The 14,568-nt window shown below is 52.1% G+C and overlaps 5 protein-coding genes across 5 annotated transcripts; 3 read left to right on the top strand and 2 right to left on the bottom strand.

Annotated features, from left to right (window-relative positions):
- Positions 1-3,368: 3,368 nt before the first annotated feature.
- EPUS_01919 (uncharacterized protein) lies at positions 3,369-6,429 on the top strand (the record flags this gene model as incomplete). The annotated part of the gene is made up of 2 exons (XM_007806655.1): positions 3,369-4,014; positions 4,061-6,429. 2 exons carry the CDS (start codon positions 3,369-3,371, stop codon positions 6,427-6,429), a joined length of 3,015 nt encoding a protein of 1,004 aa, XP_007804846.1.
- An 811-nt stretch (positions 6,430-7,240) lies between these two features.
- On the bottom strand, positions 7,241-8,464 carry EPUS_01918 (uncharacterized protein; the record flags this gene model as incomplete). The annotated part of the gene is made up of 1 exon (XM_007806654.1): positions 7,241-8,464. The coding sequence occupies one exon, from the start codon at positions 8,462-8,464 to the stop codon at positions 7,241-7,243; it is 1,224 nt and encodes a 407-aa protein (XP_007804845.1).
- Positions 8,465-8,916: 452 nt separating this feature from the next.
- Positions 8,917-10,409, top strand: EPUS_01917 (uncharacterized protein; the record flags this gene model as incomplete). Its single annotated transcript, XM_007806653.1, has 2 exons — positions 8,917-9,490; positions 9,583-10,409. The coding sequence occupies 2 exons, from the start codon at positions 8,917-8,919 to the stop codon at positions 10,407-10,409; spliced, it is 1,401 nt and encodes a 466-aa protein (XP_007804844.1).
- Positions 10,410-10,771: 362 nt separating this feature from the next.
- EPUS_01916 (uncharacterized protein) lies at positions 10,772-11,756 on the bottom strand (the record flags this gene model as incomplete). Its single annotated transcript, XM_007806652.1, has 2 exons — positions 10,772-11,517; positions 11,657-11,756. The coding sequence occupies 2 exons, from the start codon at positions 11,754-11,756 to the stop codon at positions 10,772-10,774; spliced, it is 846 nt and encodes a 281-aa protein (XP_007804843.1).
- Positions 11,757-12,523: 767 nt separating this feature from the next.
- On the top strand, positions 12,524-14,356 carry EPUS_01915 (uncharacterized protein; the record flags this gene model as incomplete). Its single annotated transcript, XM_007806651.1, has 2 exons — positions 12,524-13,394; positions 13,443-14,356. 2 exons carry the CDS (start codon positions 12,524-12,526, stop codon positions 14,354-14,356), a joined length of 1,785 nt encoding a protein of 594 aa, XP_007804842.1.
- Between the last annotated feature and the right edge of the window lie 212 nt (positions 14,357-14,568).

Genomic DNA, 14,568 nt, shown 5'->3' with positions numbered 1-14,568 from the left:
AGGCTCTCGTGGAACGATCTGTGATAGTGTGGGGGCGGAGGAAGCTGTGAAACATGCGGGGAAAAGTCAGGTGAGAGTGACCCACGATCATGGAAGCCCATGCGATCTTACTCGAGTATGACAGACGTAGCTATCGATCTGAGAAGGATTCGTAGTCAAGGCTCGGCTGTGGACCTGCTTGGATCTAAAGACCAATCTTAGTCTTTCAAAATGCAAAGGGCAAGCATCAAACCCCGGCGCCAGAAAACGGAAAGGGAAGTTGCTTGCGAAATGGTGTTCTGGTAGGGGTGCTTAGCCTGCTGCTTCCACTTCAAACGTTCGGTGAATTGTCCTTCATGCAGGTCGAAAGGTGAAAATGATCTTGATTGCTTGTAAGCATTTCTGCGGAGGCGGATGACAAAGTAACCAAGCTGCTGGAAATCGACACTGTGGACCACAAAATCGCCTCTCTTGGGAGGTTAGAAGCCCATGCTGCATGGAAGGGCGAGGACAATGCAGCGTCTTTTGTACTCGAATACGGTGTGGTCGGCTTGCATTTCCGCACGTGTGACAAAATGTATCTGCAGCACACCTGCATGAGGTTGAACATATGGCGAATGATATGTGAATTGCCTGGTCCATTGCGAAAGCGACCACAATCCCAGAGAAAGGTCTCGCTCAAAGTGACTGTGACTGTTGGCCATTGTCCTTCACGATGATTAAAGCCTCAATAAATGTCCAGCTAGAGAACTCTGCGGAAAGGTGAGGTCTTCAGCAGAGGTGTGGTCTCAATTATGATGGTATTCCATAGAAATCGGGATCGGAAGATCGATGTGCATAACCTGGACTTCAAATTGATGGTCAACTCGTCCAACTTAAGCAATTGGCCTATCAGGGTTTATGTTCACAGCAGACGATGGCATCAACAATGCCCAACTATGGGGAGGTAGCGGGTGCACAGCGAGCTCATTCCTGCATGAGCTAGCTGGCCGTACTTCGGAGACTGGTAGTAGATGATACGAGCAATGGAGCGGTTGTTATCGTGCTTGCGCTAAGGCAGGGAGGGTAGGTAGAGGATGAGGACGTTCTAGGAAAACGTTTACAGACTGATCTTCAAACATTCTGCAGAAGCATGAGTTTTGATTGGCCAAGAAATGGACCAGTAGATAGAGTATCAAAGGAAGAGATTTCGCGGCCTGGTCCAGTAATTATGTAATGCTCTCTGTGGCGAGTCAACGACCGGCCGAACATCTAAAGTAACCAGGATGTTCCTCATCAGACAGCCGGGAAACAATGACTGCTCCCCGGCTGCCTTCAGCTGTGCTGTCACCCAGACCAAGACTGTAAGTTAGTGGTTTGTGTTGCAAACTTGCCGAGTCGTATACTTCGTCCAAGTAGTAGTTAGAGTACGAGTTGGATTGCAGCAATTGATGCGTACATTCGAATCGACTCTCGTTTTGGGACTTTCACATGACTCGTAGCTTTGTCGTCGTCCTTCCCAGTGTCAACTGCCGCTTCCCCTACGCGTAGATCTCCGGCGCTATTCCCGCGCTATTCCCGCAGCCTACTAACGCTAGCATGCCTAAGGTACTACGTAGTAGTTCGCATTTTGCCATGCTCCACGTAGTATTCTTACGACTGCGAGTGCGAAAAACCAGGACTACACAAATACGTGGTAAGAGAAGCATGCACTCGGGAAAAGCCGACCAGACGGAGATGGCTACGGATAATGATACTTCTGCTTCCTCAAAACGAGAGGCCTGACTTCTGACCTGGATAAGATATCCCTTGCAGTCTTTCCCAAAGGACGTTGGCACTAGCCATTTCAGTGACGTAGACCCTGGTCAATAAATAATCTCAGTACTAGCTCGCCGTCTCGGTATGAGTTGTCAGATCACTGGCATATGCAAGCACGTCGACATTCTCGGCCGGGTGGCACATTGCTCCGTCAAAGGCAGGGTAGCATCGACACCCTTTTTTCGTCTTATTCTTAGTAAAGCCGGACACGACCCATCCTTGGGCTATGAGGAGGGCACTGATATGGATGTGTCGTTGAAACAAAGCCTTGATGCGTTGCTCTCGCGTTGACCTGTGGTGGGTGTTTTGTAGGCTGCATGTCAAACACGAAGAGCATGGTCGCCGTACGACGCAGGAGGTTTGACAATGGAAGATTGGAACTTCTGTTTTTGTGCAAGGAGAGAGTTATCATCATGGAATGATAGGAGAGGCAAAGAAGCTTTTATGCATTTGTGCCTGGTGGCTAGAGGTAATGCATCTATCAAGTATGTAACGAGTTGAGATGCTGACCGATATTGTTCCGGTAGCACTATGTACGTAGTACTCCTACGTAGCAAGTTACTAGTACTAAGTTAGTAGGTTAGTATTATTGCTTGGCACCAGATAGAAAACTGCAGTAAAACTGCAGTTTACACCCTGTCACGCTCTTGGTCATTTCGTCCGGCGTCACGCAAATCCGTCTCTTTCTCTCAGATCATTGCTTCTTTTACACCCTATCAGACCCTGCATCTCTCGTTTGGGCCATCTCGTCTCCTGCCCTCCAATCATCCTGCTCCACTCTCTTCAAGGGGAGGTTGAAAGCTTAGAGACCACCCGCTCCAACTCGCTCTTCCCCTTCGTCGTTCATTTCGACTGACTTGGGAACCTTGCTATTCGTCTGCTTACATATTGAACCCCTAAATAACTGTGCGACACGCCGGTCGCTCCTCGCCTCTGAACCGTCACAAATTTTGGGCGCGGCGCGTCAGTGCACTTACTTTAACTACTTTGGCCTCTGCCCAGAGCCAAAATCTGCCACTATTTGGTCCTCTTGCAATTTTTCAATAAATATCTCTTACACGAAAACACATTCTAAGCGCTCTCCAGCTTCGCGACGTGGCAGTTGAACTCCACAGACCCCCGTCGGATCTGCTGCATCTTCTTCACTCTACTCGAAGTGTTCACGGAGCAGCAGACGGATCGACGTATTTGTGGGCCCTTCAAGTCAGCCGCGGGTGGATACCTATACAGAGCCTCGAAGACCCTCATCTACCCGCACCCGTTGAGCTTACCTAAAGGTTTTTCTCTACCTACATCAATACATCAGTGGGAAAAACAATAGGACACTTTGGTGGAGAGGGCATTTCATTTCACCTTAGCATCTGGACAGTATTGGCTCGGTCTGTCATTCCAACTGTGCTCGTCGATTGGTTTCGCACAGCCACCCCTGTGGAGGTCATCCACCAAGTTTCGTTGCTGCTCAGTTGACCAATCTCAATGAGTGTCGACGGCGTGCAACTCTTGCGTGGACTTCTCTTCCTGTGATGGACCCTAGACATTCATTGTCAAGAACGCATTCATCATCAAATGTTCAGCAAACATCATACTCCAATATGGCAACAACGTATGCTATGCCTTACCAACCTCATCTACCTCCTATACACCAGCATCAGCAACAGCCTCCTACCAGTCAGGGGTCGTATCTACCTCCATCTTATCGCCAGGACTTACCGCGCATGAATTCCAGTGGTCCTGCCCAGTTGACTGGACGGTACCAGCAAGCTCCGCAGTTCCAGCCGCAAGGAGTACCATCCGGGTTCTCGTCAGCTCCTCTGTTGCCACAACCAAGTCACCAGGCTCTTAACCCGCAAGGATACCCACCTACGACAACTACGTCACAAGCATACCAACCACGCATCGCTCCAGCTCCTGTGCGAAGCGAGTATGCCCCAATGTCCACAACGCCCTTCAGCCAACCAGACAATCGGCCATCTTTATGGTCTAGCTCGGAGACAGTGCCGAACGTGCTCACAGATGCTTCCCGGGAACAACCCACAACACACGTTGTAGGCTCACAAGGAAGGCGCGGGATTCTTCCCAGTGCGCCTGGCCGGGCTACCGTTACAACGACGAATGGAGTGAATGGTGCATCCAAGGGTGCAGCGATGCCTGCAAAGGATGCGGATGGAAAGTTCCCTTGTCCAAATTGCAACAAGACATACCTCCATGCCAAACACCTGAAAAGACACCTGCTAAGACGTGAGTTCCGTCCTTGAATTGGCACCCATGTCATTGACCGAAGCAGATACCGGTGATCGTCCTTATATGTGTATTCTGTGCAAAGATACCTTTTCGAGAAGTGATATCCTGAAACGACACTTTCAAAAGTGCTCGGTGCGCCGAGGCAATCCTACAGGCGCCAGCCACCTCTCTAATCCTGCCGCCCATTTCAAGAAGTCTCAGAATGCGAACAATCAGGCCAAGTCGAACGCTAACTCTCCGGTAAGTGGAACGAATGCTGCAGGTCTGATGCCGAGCACAAACCTCCGTCAAAACACGAGCCATACGAACGGTACTTTCTCTTCCAAATCGTCCAACTTCTCCGACGCTCCAACAAATCCCTTTTCTACAGCGACCACCACTCCGAGTGCGTTACATCCATCTACTTCCCATCAAAACTTTGGGCCCCAAACCCCTGTTGGTTCCGCAAGCAATGGCGCCTGGGCATCAATACAGCAGGCAGCCCGGTCGAACAACCATGCAATGTATCCATCCGCGTCTTCTGCATCACCGCACCATTACGGCCTTCCAGCCAGCAGCGCAGAGGAGCGGAAAGGCACCATGTCAGTGGCGTCCGGTGTAGGGGAAGAATGGAACCAGATGTTTCAGTCTGGGGAGAGTCAAGAATACATCTTTCCGTCATCTATGGGGAGCAGTTATCAAGGCATGCAGTCGCATGTGGATGTGAAGAAGGAATATGATCAAACTACCGCTGAACCAAACGGTTATTACATGGCACCCACAAACTTAGGGGCTGATGGTACGCTTGGCCCTCTACTCTGGAATTTAGCTTCTACACAAGAAGATCCTCTTGAGCTAAAAGGTGATCGCCTTGTTGACTTTTGCTTCCCTGCTGGGATACAGGACTCGCTTCTAGAGCAACAAAGTAATGCAAACTTCCGAACATGCCTTGCGGCTGATAATATCAAGCATTTTCTGGAGCAGTTTTCCCATTTTCAGGGACATTTTCCCTTTCTGCATATGGCGTCCTTCAATTTCGCAGAGGCATACGACGGTTTGATCCTGGCAATCATTTGCATCGGGGCGGTGTACTCGGATCGTGTTTCACAGGTACAAGTTCGCGGGTTGATGCAGCGAGCAAAATACGGCATAGAGCGCACTTCACTTCTCTTTCAGCAGGCGCAAAACGGCGGTGATCTAGACAGTTCGCAACCTCGACACGTCGCAACCTTGAGGTATCTAGAGGAGATTCAAGCTCTTCTTCTTTTGTACATCCTGTTTACTTGGCATGGCGGCCCGGCAGAGCGAGCTACTGCTCGAAGTGATAGCAGGAAACTGATTTGGATTATTAGAAGATATCGGTTGCTTGAACTGGTCGAAAGCGAAAGCGAAGGGTACAGCTTTTTCCACAACTTGCAGCTGGGCGAGCAGCCAGACCATTCTCGGTGGAATTGGGCAACATGGGTCAATCAAGAGATGAGATTGAGGGTGACATATCTGGTCTTTCTTTACCACTCGGCCCTTGTGCTTTATTTCAACTGTGAGCCAGAGCTTGACCCATCGGAAATCAGGCTTCCATTGCCGTGCGACGACGCAGCTTGGGATGCTACGACTTCCGGAAAATGTGCCAGCGCGCTTGGCATGAATGGTCCGGACCAACAGCAAGCTCTCAATCAAGCTGGGAGTCAGCGGTTGAAGCAGCTAGATATGCACCATGCCATCGAGGCCTTGTACTCGCCAACACTCATGTTCCAGCCGCGTACAACGAATGTGTTTTCTAAATTTATCCTAATTCATTCGTTACACATACAGATTTGGCAGCTTCAGCGACAACTCTCGACTGGCATGCCCACGTCGTTCGAGACACTGACATCGCCTCCTGCATCCTCACCGCAAGAGGATGGCTTGTACTCTGCTTACCATAGTAACCCTGCCAGTGGGCATGCCAGCCCAGATGGTTCGTCGACTACCAGCATGCCTCGAGCAGTATCACTTCAGTCCAACAAACTAATGAGGTCGGTTACAAATGCGCTTATCAAGTGGAAGAACATGTGGGATCAAGATATGCAGCTCCAGTATCCTCCCTCGCAGTATGCGGGCTGTGCTCCTCGACGGCATGGGTTTTGCCGAGACGGTGTGCATTTCTACTGGCTTGCGCGGGTGTTCTTGCAGCCCAATCACATCGATGACTGGCAGCTTCCAGCAGAGACCAGGTTCAAACAGGTCATCTCAGGCCTTCGTCAAGTGCGTGAATTCGGCAAAAGCGATGCGGCACGCAGGGGTGAAGAACCCGGTAGTGTCAGCAATATCGACCACTCATTCAATATGGAGACCCTCGAACTCGACATGAAGAAGCTCTTTTGTCCGATTGGAGATGTTGCTGAGAGCCCAGTTGATACGTTTTCAAGATATGCAAAGGCTATTGGCGTTTGAAGCGGTCGAGGTTTGCATTTCAGGCAGACCTGTACCACCATCACTACACTTGATCATTTTTACTTTGCATTGTGCACGAAACAGCATGCGTCATCATGGGGAGTGTGTGGCATATAGAATCTGGGACCATTTGGGAGGTGGGGGGGGGGAAAGACAAAAGCCCTTTTTGAAAAAAGTCAAGACACTACGGTTTTCGGCAGCATTGTATTTGCATTGCGTCTGGCGAATTCGGCATGGGGGAGACAACAAAAGTGCGCCCCAAAAAAAACAATCCATCAGCATGAGAAACAGGTGTCACCAGCACCATCCTGGTTTAGAGCATTTTCGAGGAGAACAAAAAAGGGCCAGATTGGGCCACCCTGCATCTAGATAGATAGATAGATAGATAGGGGAGACATGGAGAGAAACAGAGACAAGAAGATTACACGGGCTTGGATTTCAGCCTTGTTAAAGTAAGTGTTTCGGAACACTTTTCTCCTTACACCTCTATCTGTCTGTCTGTCTGTCTGTAATTCCGAGGGCAACGCAGTGTATCTCTTTCCTTTTCCCCCCCTTCAACTTCTTTGTGCGTGTGAACATGGTGGCACAGGCACAGGCACAGGCACAGGCACAGGCACGGTCTGAACCTTGCTAATTAAGGGGGAAGAAAATCAGAGTAGTCCCCTCCAGAGCAGCCATGTTCTGCAGAGTTTGTAGACACAAGGAACTGTGGGGACGGGCCTCTCATACTCAAGCTTGAACGTCCGTATCATGAAATGTATGTTTCAATTTTATTTTATATTTTATTTTTTTGGTCTCCCGTTCCAGCTAGTTAGGTTACAGTTCCTCGAGATTGTAAGTCTGCATTCTGCTGCGGTAGAGTGGTACCCACGCTCTTGATCCACTCGAGCGCTCGTTCTATGTATCTGTCTTCTTTTGTCTCTTCTCTTCCTCCTCCTCCTCCTCCTCCTTCTTCAGCCCTCGCTCCATCTGCATCAGCGACCGATGCGCGTGTCGGCTTGACGTCCCAGCCCCGACGCACACTCTCCACCATCTCGACCACGTACGCCCTCGCCTTCTCCGTTGTCAGCATCGCGCCGAGCGCGTCGTGCGTGTAGAGTCGTTCTGCGACGTCGTCGATGCAGGTGGAGGTTTGGGAGATTCGGGATAGGAGGGTGTCGAGGGTGAGGAGGTGGTTTGGATTGATAGGGTGGGGTGAGGAGGAGGAGGAGGAGGAGGAGGAGGGAGGGAGACCCTTTTTCAGGCGTTGGGCGATCACTACGTGCAGGGATTGGGGGATGCGGGTTAGGATTTTGAGGACGGCGGATCTGAGGTTGTGGAGGTCTTGAGTGGGCTGGGAGGATGGGGTTGAGATGGGTGACATTTCCTGGGGATCTTTGGGGAGGGAAGGCGGAGTATCTTGCTCGTCGTTGAAGAATCCATGCTCGTCCTCGTCCTCGTCCTCCTCTGGATCCCATTCCTCTATCTCCTTGACGGCATCTTTGATCAAGTCTAGATATTGCTCCGCCTTCTTTACCACGAACCCGGCGATGCCATCATCTGCTAGCTTCTTCAGCTCGTCGCAATCATCCCATATCTTGCCGGTTGCTGCCGTTACGTCGTTCTTCAGCTGCGATGTTGGTTCTGCTTTTGGTTTCCCATCTTTGGAACGTGCTTCTACGAGACGAGCCAGGTCTCGGAGATCTCGGAGCGTTGCTTTTGTCAGGGAGACTGTTTCCAAGGAGTATGCTTTTGTAACGGTGGAGGGTGTCAGGAGGAGTGCTGCAGTCAGGAGACTTGGGAGGACGGCGTCATTGAGGGAACTGAGGATGCCGGAGATGGCTGTGGGGGTGAAAGGGGGTGTGATTATCAGGAGGGAGAGCTTGGTTGTTTGCGCTCGGAGGGTTGCGGCACAGGTGGATACGAGGGGGAGTGGAGAGGGACTGTCGGGCGGCGGAGTGGTGCCATCTGGAGGGAGGGAGTTGAGGGAGCTGACAAACCGATCGAGGAGATTGAACGTAGTGTCAAGCGTCGGGATGAGCTTGGGGTCTGCCATTGCCGTTGTTGCTACTTATCTCATGCTGTTTTTGGAAAACTACGTTGAGCCATCGATCACACTGAGACATTCTCGGGCGGGTGAAGTGCTCCTTGTGTGCAGAATGTGACGTGTGACGTACTACCTACGTCAGCGCGCTTTCGACAATGGCAGGTATTGGGCAGGTGTTGGCAGGTAATGGCAGGTAATTGGCAAGCATTGGTGGGGATCGAGGCTGCTCATCCCGATTCCCCCGAACCAGTGTGCAAAGGGGCCCTTGGATTCCATACTACGTAGTAATTGACCTTTGCCACCTGCTCTGTGTTACCAGGCACTTGTCCTTGTTTACAGCCATCCTCGACATTGATAGAATCAGATTGAAAATTAGATTGAAACCCACATCCGGCCTCTGCTGCCTCCTCGGCCTCCTCGGCCTCCTCGGCCTCCACTGACTACAAACATCTGCGCCCACAATGCTTCATTCCTTCAAACATACCGCTCCGGCGCGTGTGCGAAGACCGAGTCAAGACGGCTATCGACCACGCAACTCGGAGACACGGGCGTCAGAAGAGTTTAGACGTGCGGCGTATCAAAGACAAAGCCTCGATGTTCGACGACCTAGTCGGCATTCATCCTCTGACCTCTACCCGCCACGCCAAAGACGAGCAAGCGAGCCTGGACGCCACGCACCAAGTAGCCCCGTTCGGTTGACGACTTCGGTTGGACAAATTAACGCACCTCTCGAATCTCCCAAAGAAGAACGTACCACCGACACAAATGAGGCGCCCCTCTATACTCTCTCGCCAAGTACGAGTCCGACAGCGATCGAGACTACACAGGGTTTGGATGGATCGGACTCACCTACTATCCAGGCGTCCATTGACAAGCGCGAAATCAATGAGCGCCCACCGCCATTGCCATATTGCCTTTGGCATCACAAACTCGCCATTTGTATCTTCTGGTTTCTGATCATAGCCGAGTCCTTTTTTGTGCCCATTGCCCTCTACTACGGTTTGATCTATGGCACAAATTTGCGCGAAGGAGCTCGTAAGTCTTCCTCCCGCTTCCTACTTTGCCCCCACTCTGCTCACAAGGTTAACACCACCATGTACGAATCAACTAACCCTCCCTCGATCCAGTCTTCGCAATCATAACCTCTGTCTTCGGCTTCATAACCGGCTACGAATACGCCTGCCGCGGCTACTTGTTGCTCAAAAAATCCGACAAGTATCGGCCCCTCAATCTCTCTCCGCGCTTCTGGGGCTTCGACAGCCTCCACTGGCTCCTCTCAGGCCCCTACGCAGTCATGACGGGCATCCTCATCGGTGGCTCAATTCCGCATCCACCACTGCAAAGAATCCTTGCCACCCCGCTCCCATTAGCTTTCATTATTGTTGGTATCATCTTCATTATCAACGGTGTAGCAGTTCAGCGGGGGTGGAGACTAAGGTATTTCCGCATGTCGTCGTATCCCAAGGGCTCTGTGACACCACCGATTACGTATTCGATCATCGAGGATGTTGTGGCGGTGGATGGAGGAGGCGGGAAGAAATATAGAGCTGCGTTTCTGATGAGGTACAACGCCTCTCCCAAATTCAGGGCGCTGTTGAGGCAGATGACCTGGTTTTGGGGTGTGCCGAGTCTGGCTGTTGGCGTAGCGTTGATGGCGTTAGTGTTCACGGTACCGAGGGCGGTTGCCTATGGGTTGGGCTGGAGTGTCCCTGCAATTTGGGCCGGGGTGTGGACGGTCATTACGATATTTTGGGTTAAGAGGGTGTTGAGGGAGGAGGAGAGAGAATGGAAGGGCCCTGTTTGGGCAGAAAATATGATTGAGGCAGGAGCAGGAGCAGGAGCAGGAGCAGGAGCAGGAGCAGGAGCAGGAGAAGGAGAAGGAGAAGGCTGTGCTGCAGAGGTAGAGATGAGACAGGAAAACGGCGAGCCCGCCCCCACGACCGCCACTGTATAACAACCGTAGGATCGGCAGATGAAGTGAATAGTAGCGTAGCGCTCATGGTAGCGAAGGAAATGCACTGCTCATACCAATTCAAGTCCGTCCTGTTGGGACACTATTTCAGCATTACCTGAACAATGAATTACCGTAGAAGACGTGGAAGTCGGGACCAATGGAACAGATACAGTGTTGATCGTTCGCACGGCTGTGCCTTTCTTTATAAACCGCGTCCAAGGGATCTGTGATTCTACTTGTCGGTCGCCGGTGAACAACAGGGAAAACTATGCACGAAAGAATCCAGTCACTATACATGTACCTGTATGCCTATATGTAGGTCTTGTGTTCGTGATTGATATTGGTAACGATCGCTATATCCGTCACGGTCCCACCATTAAAACCATTCTGCTCATGTCAACCCTGAAGTGATAGGCTTCAAACGGAGGTGGAGGACCTACAAGATCATACGGGCAGCAGCTGACCGCGCACACCGTGTCTTTCAGGGCCTCAAATTGAATATAGTCCCCAGGACGGCTAGTATTCAAAGCCTTGATGGTGTAATTCGGCGTGTTCTGGAAGATATTGAAAGGATCGGTGACTTCTAGATGGCTCTTCATGCCATAGGGCTTCATGACTTCAGCGATATTGGTTGCGCAACTTCTATGCCCCTTCTGACCAAGCTTCTCATACATCTCTGGAAAGCAAGACATGAAGGTCATGTCATGCACTTTGACGGTGTCCTCGACTATTCGCAGGATCGGCTCGTCCTTGTTGGTGATCAAGCATTCGCCAACCGTGGGTGTGGTCCCCCGGAGGTGAAAGCGTGTGTAGGCCATGGACAGCTTCTCCTTGAGATCCGGTAGAGCCCAGGCAGCCAAATCCACCACTTGCAGGCCATGTAGGTCTACTACGCGGAAGTGCTGGCCTGCCTTCACCTCGAAGGCATAACCATGCCCAGCTGACACACAATGCACATGCATGTCAGATTGGGGTCGGATTTCAGAAGCACGGTGGCTATTAGTGCTGCCAGTGGTTGGTGCATTGCCCTCGCTCTCGGAGAGCTGGATGCTCTTCAGAGACCGGGTCATGGCGTAGGTACCAGCTCGGCCAGCTCGGCCAGCTGATGCTATAAGGGCGAGGCCGTTAGTGGGATAGATGTCTGAGTTCAATGGTTGAGTGTGGTCGTTTGGCACGTTTCAAACCCTGGCAGCAGAGCATCAGATTATGCGATGCGAAGCAAGCCTAGGACACACACCGCAGCTTACCGTAATCAGAGCTGGGTTCCGGGGCCCGTGCGCCCGGGTTGTCGTGCAGGCTTGGGGCCAGAGGGCCACGATTGGGAGGCAGAGGAACCAGCCCAAGCATCCAAGACCCACTACTTAGTAGTACTCGGTAGGTAGAGTCCAGCTTCGCGCATGTGCCAAAGTAGTACTTGCAGCTCCTCCTTGTCCCGCCCAACCCCAGTAGCCATGCCATACGAGTAAAAAAGGGGACAACCTCAGGAAACCACAACTGCAAACGAGCACGAACACGCGAACTCTGCACACCACCGCCTGCTTGTCCTCATCCTCTTCCCCCATCCTTCCTCCCCCCTGCGACCCGTTCTGATAGCTTGACCACGCAATCTGATAGTGGTAGCTTGCACAGTGGCCACTGAGATGGCAGCCATGCACTTGGCCCTCTCCTCATAGCTCCGAAGTGCAATCTGAATCGATCGCCCTTCGCCACAAACCGGCCGAAGATTCTGTTGACGCTCTACACGAAAATTGGACCTCTCCCTCGGAAGAAGCAATTGTTGTTGTCGACAGACCGTCTTCGGCCTGGCAATTGCGAGTCGCCACATTTCGAGTCCCATGCTAACACTTCCGCGAACGCGCTGCGGCTTGGTAATATATTCCCTATGGATGCAACGTCGTGGTACGCACGTTCGGTGGTATAGAAGGAGGTCCGTGTTGCAGTCCTTCGCTTGCACCTGGGGCCTTTTCCTTCTGCTTCACATTTGGCCCCCCTCTTCCACCCTCTGCTATTAACAGAGTTCATCCAAGCCACGTGGAATGAGTAGCGTGGCGCAACTCGATGCACCGGGCGGCCTTGGTCGACCGTTGGCACATAATTCGAGAAAGAACACTACCATGCAACCGTTCAACAACATGTCCGAATCAATGCCAGGTGATCCGATGGACATCACGTCTCCATCCTCAAGCTCAATGGGCCCACCAGCCAACAGCAGTCCCGACTTTGAGCAGGGGGGCAACGTGAATGGCAATGTGGACACCAACGCAGAAATACATGCAGGAGCAGGAGGAGCAGCCATGGCAGCAGCCCAGGGACCCAAGGTCGTCCAAACTGCCTTCATACACAAGCTATATAACATGCTCGAGGACCACAGCATACAACACTTGATCTCGTGGTCCAACACGAACGAAAGCTTCGTCATGTCACCGTCCAACGAATTCTCCAAGGTCCTTGCCCAGTACTTCAAACACACCAACATCTCATCATTTGTGCGGCAACTCAACATGTATGGATTTCACAAAGTTGGCGATGTCTTCCATAGTGGTTCGCCGGATCCAACCATGTGGGAGTTCAAACATGGAAATGGCAATTTCAAGAAGGGCGATCTGATCGGCTTGCGAGAGATCAAGCGACGCGCGTCGAGGCATGCCCTCATACACCGAGACTCTTTTTCAGGGCACAAGGCAGTGCCGCCTCCGCCAGTGACCCCGGCGGATCTCTTGCCGGATACCTTGGAGCAACGCGTGGCACATATGGAACATGCCATTTATCGCATGAACCAGCGCATGACAAGGAACGATGACAGCGTTGCCATGTTGAATTTGAAGTGTCAGGCCTTGACTGAGGGTCTGGTGCGCTGTCATCAGGTAGAAAATCTCTCTCGCGCTTGCTTGCTTGATTATCATATTAACAGCAAGCAGTGGAGCCACGGGCTTTCTTCCCATGTTCAATCATTAGCACCGACCGAGAGTCCATTATATGTCGAAGGTCAGTGAGAACGGTGATTTGGGTATCGATCATACTGAATATGCCTAGTCTCCAAAATGCAAAAAGAGATTGCGCGACAACTTGAGATGGTGCGCTCTCTCGATAGCTCTCATGATGCGCTGCTGGCTGGTCGACAACCCTACTTTGGCGGCATGCCCTTGGATCCACATCAACCTCTCTCACCACGACATATTCCCTTCGACGAAAGCCGCCGTTCGTCAGCTCAAATGCTCGAACCACCACCCATCTCCATCGGGCAAGGATACGTTGGCCGGCGCCGCTCAAATCTTCCCACTTCTCCTCGTTCTTATGGCGTCCCAACCACTTTCAACCATAACACGTCTCCCCAATCCAACTTCCACCGACCTGCTCTCCCGCCTCCACCATACCGGCCTTCGGACGCTTCAACCATCATCCGGGCCGAAGCACCCAATCTCCCTCGCCGTCATACATCAGCGGACATACGAGAACACGGCTGGCCACCGAGCATACCTCCCTTGCCAGAGCTCGCCCAGAATCTCAACGTTATTTCCACACACTCCTCTTACGTTAGAGCAGGTTCTACCTCTACCTACTTATCCTCTCCCAATCGAACGCCTACGAACAGCACCCACCCAAGCACAAATCACCCACCAAATGCGACCGACTACCAACACATTCGCGACCATCTCGCCGCCTACGAAATGAATCCCTCCTCAAGCCGTCGACAAACCATCGCATTCCAAACGCGACAAGCTTCCCCACCACCACCGCCACCTCCCCCTGCCGCTCCATCCCTTTCTTCCAACCCTCCCATGGAATTTCAACCGTCAACCGAGCACGTAGGCATCAGCTGGCCTTTCAACAGCAACAACAGCAACAATAGCAACAGCACCGGAGCCCCCAGCGGCGGCAGTAGCTTCTCGGTTACTTTTGGTGCCGGTGGTGGTGGGGTGGCTCCGTACCCAAATTCCCTCGCCTAGCAGGAGGAGGTGGTGCTGCTGCTGGTGTGGGTGGAAGCGGTGAAGGAGGTGGTGGAGGGAGCCTGCACCTGCACCTACACAGTGCCCCGGCCACACGGAGGAGCAGTATGGCTAGCAATGTACATTCTTTACTCAATCCGGCCGAGACGGCCGAGAGGGAGGGCGAGGATGAAGATGCTGGTCCGGGTGCTGGGCCGGGGCCGGGGCCGGGG

The sequence above is a fragment of the Endocarpon pusillum genome (genome assembly GCF_000464535.1).
Source record: "Endocarpon pusillum Z07020 unplaced genomic scaffold scaffold5526, whole genome shotgun sequence".
In the NCBI taxonomy this organism is placed as follows: Eukaryota; Fungi; Ascomycota; class Eurotiomycetes; order Verrucariales; family Verrucariaceae; genus Endocarpon; species Endocarpon pusillum.
Note: the sequence above shows the minus strand (reverse complement) of the source record. Positions and strands in the feature narration are given on the sequence as shown.